This window comes from Mus pahari, chromosome X (assembly GCF_900095145.1).
Source record: "Mus pahari chromosome X, PAHARI_EIJ_v1.1, whole genome shotgun sequence".
NCBI lineage: Eukaryota > Metazoa > Chordata > Mammalia > Rodentia > Muridae > Mus > Mus pahari.
This window is the reverse complement of record NC_034613.1, coordinates 76,173,958-76,184,173: the sequence shown is the minus strand read 5'-3', so window position 1 is coordinate 76,184,173 and position 10,216 is coordinate 76,173,958. Positions and strand designations below refer to the sequence as shown.

At 38.0% G+C, this 10,216-nt stretch overlaps 1 protein-coding gene and 1 pseudogene across 1 annotated transcript; one reads left to right on the top strand and one right to left on the bottom strand.

Moving 5' to 3' along the window:
• Window positions 1-150: 150 nt before the first annotated feature.
• Window positions 151-2,577, bottom strand: LOC110314385 (protein PPP4R3C-like). The gene has a single exon (XM_021188777.1). The coding sequence runs from the start codon at window positions 2,575-2,577 to the stop codon at window positions 151-153; it is 2,427 nt and encodes an 808-aa protein (XP_021044436.1).
• A 294-nt stretch (window positions 2,578-2,871) lies between these two features.
• On the top strand, window positions 2,872-5,243 carry LOC110314384 (annotated as a pseudogene).
• Window positions 5,244-10,216: the final 4,973 nt, after the last annotated feature.

The window sequence follows — 10,216 nt, the reverse complement described above, 5'->3', positions numbered from 1 at the left end:
GGTGTTATATAAAATTGAAGCCTCTTATTCATTATTTTGTTCCATATTCTATAATATCTAAAACTCCATAGGAGAAAGATTTTTTAATTAGATTTTTCAATTTGTGATATAGAATTTAATTTGAACTAAGAGATAAGGGCCTCATAGGATTTATAAACTAAGGTTAGGTCTTTTTGGGGGGGGTTCTTCATCTTCATTTTCATTTTTATTTCCATCATTATCATAAGGATCAGCATCATTGTCACCATCAGTATCATATGGGTAATCCACTAAAGCTACAAGGCTGCTACAGTGAACTGTACTCATTCCATTATCAGCATTATCACCTTGAAATGGAGAACATTTGGAGTCTTCAGATGATTTTCTTTTAGGACATTCTATTTCATTTTCTCTTTCACTTGTATCATTATTTTTCATAAATATATCATAATTACTTGGAAATTCACTTCCCATTGGTAGAATAACTCCTCCTCCTCCAACTCCTCCTCCTNCTCCTCCTCCTCCATCTTTTTGTTCTTCTTTTTCTTCTGTGATTCCTTTACAAAATATATCTTCTTTGATATTTACCTCCATAACTTTGCTAGGTCTGTAACATATTTTCTGGTATATCATATTATCTAAATACTTTTGTATTTGGCTTTCTCTCTTTTTATCCTCTTCATATTTAGTCTTCAACCCNTTAAAGGTCTGGACATACTCAATAGATTCAAAAGCAATAAAAAAATTTTCCACAATGTTTACAATGAGAGTCTTGATGTTTTCGTGTCTTATAAATTCAAATAGCTCAATAATAGCTGAATTTAACATATTGTACCGAGTTCCGTTATGCATAAACACATTTACAACTGGTTCAAATAGGTTGTTCTTAATTATGTAAAGATTATACATTTCATCTTTAAGGCCAATCATCTTTCTCATAAACCGGAGAGCACACAAAATCAGAAAAGTATGCTTTGAATTCATCAGCACCAGGATTCTGCTGAGCAAGTTGTTGCTCAAAATATAATTTTTTATGTACATTGAATGGCACTGTACACAAAATGTGAGTATTTCTAAAATTACTTCAAGCAATTGTGCATTTTGATAATCATCAGGGCAGATGTTAGCCCTATTATCATCGGTGTCATTTTCTACTGTGGTGGTCAAAATTGGTGCTGTAAGGTTACTAATGCAATGTGTGTAGAAGAAATTCAGAAATCCTTTTCTTTCACATCCATTAGCTGTGACACGCATATTTTCTGGATCAAGAAGAGCATGAAGAACTACTGGCAAAATATTGCCTCCTGAGAATTCAGGATCAGAATCACAGATCATTTTTTTGATCATTATATTAATGAGAAGGTTGTCATTATCTTCACTGTCCTGAGCTTCTTCCATTGAATATGCTTGAACTACATGAGGATTATCTTCTGCTAGATAAGCAAATATATCTAGAGCAGCTTTTTGTATTTGATTATCATGCATGTGTACTATGACTTTCAGAGCATTCATGATTCCTAGCTTTATCAGTGTTTTTATTAATGCATATTTTTCTTGAGACTGTAATGTCTTAGCAAATGCACAGAATTCCTTAAAGAATAATAACAATTCATGCCTTTTCTCATCACATACAGTGCTATCTTTTAACTGAGCAAAAATTTCAAGCAAAAAATGTTCATCATTCTGTANCATGGTAATTATTTCAATTTTATTGAAAGAAATCATAGTTGTAAGATCAGAAAGAAGATTTGCTTCAAATATGGATGGTGTGGGCAACACAATATCATAAACATATTGCATTCTGTANGTCTGTTGAATTTTTTGCCTAAGTTTGGATTGTGTTATTGGGATAACCTCCTTGAATTTCACATTTTGAGTCAAGAATTTTCTATGCCCCTTTGGCTGATCCAAACCAGGGTCATATTCAAGGCATCCTACCACATCCATGAAAAATTCATCAGAACACATGATCTTAAACAAGCGTGTATCATTTAGAAACAGGATTCCTTTAATGATGGTATTCAAATATTGTAAGTCTTCAATGTTTAGGTTTTTTTCACAAGTGTGGAATAGTTGCATCAATTTTTTAATGTGACATTCATTTTCTAAGACCAGCACCAGCCTTTCCTTGAGGCTTGGCATNTCACTGACAAGCTTAAACAAATTTACAATTTTTTCAACTGTCGAGTCTTTACAATTTGGTATCTCAACCTGATTCCTTAGCAGCAGCCATTCTTTAAAACTCTCCNGATCATCAGTAATTTCTTGAGTCATTTCTACATTTGGATCTTTACCTTGAACTTTGCAGATATCTTCCCAGATCTGTTGACAACCATTTGCTTCCTGGAAATGTATTGCCATACCATGGTTCTTAGCTTCAGACCAAATGATTACATCCCCTTCTTGTTTCTTATAGGGCACATTAGGATATATCTTACACTCCATAATCAGTGAGTCATCTGATATTGAATGAACAAGCAGGCACATGCTTTGGAGCTGCTCGATGTATTTGGTTGAAATTTGTCCTGTGCCTATGTCTTTCCACTGCTTGTCTTCCACCATAACATAGACGCTTACTCTATGAAGTTTGTTGTCCATGTTGGTCTCTGACTTGACTTCCTAGGCTATTTCTGTGCACAGGAATTGTTTGTTTGTTTTTTTTTTGTTTTTTGTTTGTTTGTTTGTTTGTTTTTTCTATTCTGGCAAAGGTTACTATCCCTTAGTACCTTGGTTAGGAATGTTGCCACAGCTGCAATTCTGAAAAATCATAAGAAAGCATATGACTGGGGGTTAAATGAATGATAAAGTCTAAGAGAGCACCCAAAGTCACTAGGGGAGTGTTGCCTCCCCCAGCCTTGAAGCAGGCTGATTCAGACTTTGTTTCCACTGAGCATGAGACCACCTGGGGTGGGACCTTCCAACTTACCTGGCTCTATTGTTCTACACCTGCCACTGCTCTTCTCCAAAATGTGACTACCTGCTGAGACCCTTGAGATATTCAGGAGACAGTATCCTGCAGATCTCCTACAGACTGGTAATAGGCACCAAGAATGGATTGTCTTGGGATGGGCCTCCCCCCTCTTTATAAGCTCAGATGCATAGTAAACTTTGGGTCTTTGAACAGACACCTGTCTTGGCCCCTTTCTTTTCTCACCATCTAGTTTCTTTCAGCCCCAGCCTGCCTTTGAGGAGTACCTGGTTCATGAGGCCCCCCACAGCCATACTCAGTTGGTGCCTGGAAATTGGGACATGAACACAGCAGGACAAGACTGGGGGAACACTGTCTTATGTGGAGCTGAGAAGGGAAGAACAAGATGATCATATAGGGTACAGTGAGCAACAGGTATTCATGCTAGTACTGGCTTTAAACTTTATTTTTTTTTAAAGTGTTGCTGTAGGTGAGATAGGATATGGGTTAAGTTGGTACAGTGTTGACCTGGTGCTGATTCCACTTAGGGGTTGACAGCAGAAAATGGGATTAAAATATTCTAAACAGCCATTTGTCCACAGACTTCAAGAGCTGCTTTAGGTGAGAGGAATAGAGATTGAAAACAATTGTCAGAAGGTTTTTACAGATCAGATAGATTCTTGCTGCCCATGGTTCAGAAAAGAAAAAAACTTTAGATAAGAGAACCTAGGAGAGAATTGGAGAAGCTCTCAGAAACACCCAGGCAGATAATTTCACCCTCTGCCTCTGGGAACTTGTAAAAGATGATAATGATGAAGAGACCTCCCAAGCATCAGATTGTACCCAGGCAGAGCTTGAAGTATCTCAGGAAGATTGCCTGCCAGAGAGGACTTTCTCAGAAAATGGCCCTCTCAACCCTAAATTAGAAATATATAGATTTTGATGATGAGCTAACATTAGACAAAGAAAATGATTGAGAAAAAGGAGCCACCAAATATTTTGATGAGGATTGTCCTCCTTGCGAATCTCGTCTCCACCTATGCCCTCCCCTATAGGAGATGCTTCTCAATTGGACATGCAACTAAGTAAATTAGAGTTTGAAATTAAGTTGCAGAAATTGACTAATGAGCTTTGGGAGCTAAAAAAGATGTCAAATACAGGAAAGAACAACTATCCTGAAATGTACCAATCGCCTCTAGAAAGAGCTGTGAGTCAGGCATGTGGGAAAATGCACGATATATCTGACATGCTAGCCTTTACTGTAGTTGAAATTCTTGACCAGCAAAATAATAGAGTCAGAAAATACCAGACTTTGGAGTTCAAGGTGATAAAGGAGCTAAAAACAGCTGTGGCACAATATGGCACTACAGCTCCTTTTACATAAGCATTATTGTTTACTGTCATGAAGTCACATTTAACCCCCCAAGATTGGAAGACTCTATGTAAGGCTATTTTGTCAAGAGGAGATATTTTACTTTGGAGTTCTGAATGGCGAAAAGCCAGTAAGAAAACTGGTTTGTAAGTAAGAAATTCTGCTTTGAATGCTCAGACAGGTAACTCAACCTGGGATATTAACATGCTTTTAGGAGAAGGTCGATATGAAGGCAATGCTAATCAGATTGGGATTCCTGTTGGAGTATATTCGCAGGTTGCTATGACTGCCCGCTGTTCATGGAATCTATTACCAACTAAAGGGGATCTTGGTGCAAGTTTAGCCAGCATTCGGCAGAGTCCTGATGAGCTTTACCAGGATTTTGTGGGTAGGCTACTGAAAGCAGCTAGCAGAATTCTTGGAGATTCTCAAACGGGAATTCCTTTCACTATGCAATTGGCTTATGAGAATGCTAACGCAACATATCATACCCATATTAGGCTGCAAAAGGACAGACCAATTTAGTAGGATATAACTGTATTTGTGCAGAAAATGGTCCATTGTATAATCACGGTTTTACCTTGGCCATTGCTTTGCAAGGAAGCACCATGCAAGCAATGCTTAAACAGAAACGAGGGAATAATACACGTTTTAAGTGTGGAAGATTTGGTCATTTTAAAAATGATTGTCCTAAGAATACAGCTGCTGAGAATGGGCAAGCAGGCCATGCTCCAGGACTTAGTCTTCAATGCAGGAAGGGCAACCATTGGGCTAAGGAATATAAATCCAAGACAGACATACAGAGCCATCCATTGCCAGGAAACAAGAGGAGGGGCCAGCCTCAGGCCCCGAGATACCCACAGCAGACAGCTTCTGGGGCCATGAAGCTGCTGCCCAGCCAAAGAAATCCGTTTTTGAACTTGTCAGGGCAACCCTGAGGAAGTTCAGGATTGGACCTCTCTTCCACCATCTACGCAGTATTAACCCCAGAAATGGGAGTTCAAACTCTGCCTACAGGAGTTTTTGGACCTCTACCTGCAGAAATTTGGGAATTTCTTGTAGGACAAAGCAATTCTATTGTAAAAGGTCTGCAGATTTATCCAGGTGTTATAGATAATGATTATGAGGGAGAAATTAAAATCACGGCTTCTTCCCCTCATGGTATTATAACTGTACCTGTCAATCAAAGAATTGCTCAATTTATCTTATTTCCCTTGCATCTACTACCATCCAGATTTGTTAAGAATGAGAGAGGACAGAGTGTCTTTGGTTCCTCTGATGTGTACTAGGTTCCATCTATTACTAATCAGAGACATAACCTTAAATTGATAATTGAAAGAAAAGGCTTTGAAGGATTAATAGATACTGGAGCTGAAGATTATTAGAGGATAAGATTGGCCTTCAACATGTCTTTTGTCTGAAATGCTTAACTGCAAGGAATTGGTTATGCCAATAACCCAAAACAAATCTCTAAATTGCTAACTTGGAGAGATGAGGAGGGCAATTCAAGACAAATTAGCACTTTATAATGTTAAATATGCCTGTTAACGATATAGGGAAGAGATCTCTTTTCACAGATGGGCATTATAATGTGCAGTCCTAATGAGGCAGTGACTAAGCAGTTGCCAGGACAAGGACTTTTGCCTGGTCAGGGGTTAGGAAAGGAAGGACAAGGTATTAAGACATCTGAAGTTCCTAAACCTCTCTATAACACAAGAGGCTTAGGGTATTTTCAGTAATGGCCACTATCTTGCCTGCATCCCATGCTGATGAAATTCAATGGCTTAAAGATATTCCAGTGTGGGTTGGTTGATCAGAGGTCTTTACCTAAAGAGAAAACAGAAGCCATCTCTTTGCTAGTGCAGGATCGATTAGAGGCAGGGCATTTAATAGAACCTCAGTCTCCTGGGAATGCTCCAATGTTTGTTATCAAGAAAAAGTATGGCAAATGGAGATTGTTACAAGATATAAGAAAGGTTAATGAAACAATGGTACCTATGGGAGCTTTACAACCTGGGCTTCCATCTATGGTAGCCATTCCTAAAGCATATTATAAAATTGTGGTAGACTTAAAAGATTGTTTCTTTGCTATTCATTTGTACCCTGGGGATTGTAAAAGATTTGCTTCCTTCTATTAATTAGTGTTCCTTCTATTAATTTTAAGGAACCTATGAAGAGATATCAATGGACAGTTCTTCCACAGGTCATGGCTAATAATCTTACCTTATGTCAAAAGATTTTGGCACAAGCCATTCATCCTGTGAGGCAAAAATGACTTATTATTTATATCATTCATTAAACAGATGATGTCTAAATGGTGGGAAAAAAACCCTCAGGACTTGATTTTATGTTAAAGAGGCTTACAACAGGCCTAAGCTGATAAGGGGCTACAAATAGCTCCTGAGAAGGTACAGACTCAGGATCCTTATAATTACTTGGGATTTAGACTTACAGATCAAGCTGATTTCCCCCAGAAGATAGTTGTTTGCATGGACAGCTTCAAAACTTTAAATGATTTTCAAAAATCGTTAGGTGATATTAATTGGGTTTGCCCCTATTTAAGGCTCACTACAGGGAAATTGAAACATTTATTTGATATTNTTAAAGGGAGTTCTGATCCTACCTCCCGTAGATCTTTAACCTCAGAAGGATTACTGGCCTTACAAGGGGAAAGAGCTATTGAAGAACAATTTATTTCTTATTTAGATTACTCTTTGCCATTACATCTGTTAATTTTTAATACAATACATGTACCTACAGGATTGTTGTGGCAAAAGGCTCCTCTAATGTGGATACACTTGAGCATTTCTCCTAAATGTAATATCCTGCCATATTATGAAGCAGTATCCCAGATGATTGTACTTGAAAGAAAGCAGGTACTAACTTATATTGGCAAAGAGCCAGATATCATTGTTCAGCCTTATAGTGTAGATCAAGATACTTGGATGAAGCAGCACAGTATGGATTGGTTGCTTCCTCTAACAGGATTTATAGGAACTATAGATAATCATTATCCTCAAGACAGGTTGATACAATTTTTAAATGTACATGAGGTGATATTTCCTAATATGACCTCTTTACAGCCTTTGTAAAATGCTCTTTTGAATTTTACTGATGGCTCCTCTAAAGGGCAAGCTGGATATCTTATGAATAATCAACAGGTATTCATAGAGTCTCCTGGTCTTTCAGATCAGTTAGCAGATCTGACAGTGGTATTGAATGTTTTCCAGTCAGTAAATGATGCTTTTAATATCTTTATTGAAAGTTTATATGTTGCACAGTCAGTTCCCTTATTGGAGACTTGTGGTACGTTTAACTTTAATATGCCAGCAGGATCTCTGTTTTCACAGTTGCAAAACATCATTCTAGCTCAAAAACAACCATTTTATATTAGTCTTATTCAAGCTCATTCTGCTCTTCCTGGACCTTTAACTGCAGGTAATGATTGCATTGAAAGAGATCTAGTAGGAGAGGCCTTCATTTCAGATCCTGTTACATTGTCCAGATGTGATTATAATAATAAATTTCATCTCTCTAGCCATACCTTAAGGCTCCTACACAAGATCACTAAGGAGCAGGCAAGAATGATGGTAAAACAATGTCCTAAATATATTGCATTATCTCCAGTACTGCATTTAGGAGTTAATCCCCAAGGTCTTATGTCTAATCATATTTCTCAAATGGATTTAATTCTTTATGCAGAATTTGGAAAATTAAAATATATACATGTTTGTATTGACACTTGTTTAGGATTCCTTTTTGCTTCTATACACATGGAATAGGCCTCTAGGAATGTAATTGATCATTATTTACAAGCCTTCAATGCTATGGGCTTGCCTAAAGAAATTAAGATGGAAAATGGACCAGCCTATATTGGCATCAATTTTATTGCATTTTGTAAGGAATTTGGTACCAAACATAAAACTGGAATTCCTTATAACCCCATGGGACAAGGAATTGTTGAACGTGCTCATTGCACTCTGAAAAATTGGCTTTTGAAAACCAAACAAGGGCAATTATACCCCTCAAGCTCACCAAAAGCACATCTTGCTTTTGTCTTATTTGTTTTAAATATTTTGCAAACTGATACTTAAAGGTCAGTCTGCAGTAGATCACAACTGGTATCACAATACTTCCAGTTCTTATGCCATGGTTAAGTGACAGGGACCAATTAACTAATACTTAGAATGGTCCAGACACTGTTTTAATTTGGGGAAGAGGTTCTGTCTGTATTTTTTCACAAAAAGACGACGAAGATAGATGGCTAATGAAAGATTGCTTTGTCAAGTGGATACAGACCCTGAATCTTCTAGGATGTATGATTCCAACATTGATGATGGCTAAAAATATTTTCTTAGCCAGAACTTTCTGTTGATTCTCAAAGCCACCATCAAAAATGATCAGAGTTTGATCATTGCAAATTTGAAACTGAATAGAGTACCTGGACTTTCCCAAAGAAGCTTTTATCCTGTTGCTGTTCAACTGTTTCAGCTTTGTGTTTCAAGCAGGTCAGTCAACCTCCTACAGCCTGTCTGCAGCAAGGATGCAGCATTGCCTCCAGCAAGCTCAGGTGGCAAAAATTCATCAATATGAAAAAACATATCATATATATTGTGGCTTTGGAATGATTTGATAATAAGGTGCACTATGAGGGCCTGTTAGCAAATGACGGGCAACCAGATTTCTGAACTATATCAATCTAAGACAGAGGTGTATGCCAAGAGGCCTCTCTTCCTTAATCATGCACCACAGAGCCATGTTTGTGCAAAATAAACACAAGCAAGCTCCATATATTCTCCTTGACAGATAAGAATATTTCATGGAAAATCTGAGTTCCCAAGACAGGCATGGCCACCAGCCACCTTAATTATCAGGCAGAATTATGGAGCATAAATATATTTTGTGCCCCAGTCCACCTATTAGTTATTATATATTTGGGGGGGATTTGTTGCCTCCCCCAGCCTTGAAGTAGGCTGATTCTGACTTTGTTGCCACTGAGCATGAGACCACCTGGGGTGGGACCTTCCAACTTACCTGGCTCTATTGTTCTACACCTGCCACTGCTCTTCTCCAAAACATAACTACCCGCTGAGACCCTTGAGATATTCAGGAGACAGCATCCTGCAGATCTCCTACATACTGGCAACAGGCAGCAAGAATGGATTGACAGGGGATGGGCCTCCCCCCTCTTTATAAGCTCAGACTCTTAATAAATTTTTTGGTTTTGAACAGACAAGTGTCTTGGCCCCTTTCTTTTCTCACCATCTAATCTCTTTCAGCCCCAGCCTGCCTTTCAGGAGTACCTGGTTCATGTGGCCGTGGGCAGCCACACTCAGGGGAGAAGGCTCTGATACTTCCCAATCTTCTCTGACTGGACTATCACCAACAAACTTCTCTCAGGTGCATTTGAGTCTCTTAGCCTGCCTTTGTTCTAACAGAATCTTGTGATCCCAAGATTCTTCCTAAGAAGAATATTCTTATGTAACAGATACTGTTAAAGGGACCTGCCTACCCTACCTTAAAAGCAGAAGTCTAGAAAATACTATATATTATATCTATAACAGACTTTGTTTCTCAGAAGTATTTTAACTCATGTCAAGCATGGTTCTTAGGCCTTAAGCAGAAGAAAATTTCATTAACAATGTTTTAGACTAGTCTATGTGTCAATGAAAGGCTGGGGCAAACAAGAGAAAAATATGTCATCTGTACATAGTATGCCTCAGAATCAAAGAAATATAATTGGGTTTCTCTGCAAGGCATACTTCTATACATCTTGTACTCTGTATAAAATGCCCATATATTCTGAGACAAACTTTTTATGAAAAGGAAAATGTTAGGTCCACTATTCCATTTTGTTCACCATGAAATTCTAGCTAGTGGTGGGTAAAACATTTCCTCAAATATTTTGATTTGCCTAATCATGAACTTTGCTATTGAGAAAAACTGGGTCAAAGAGG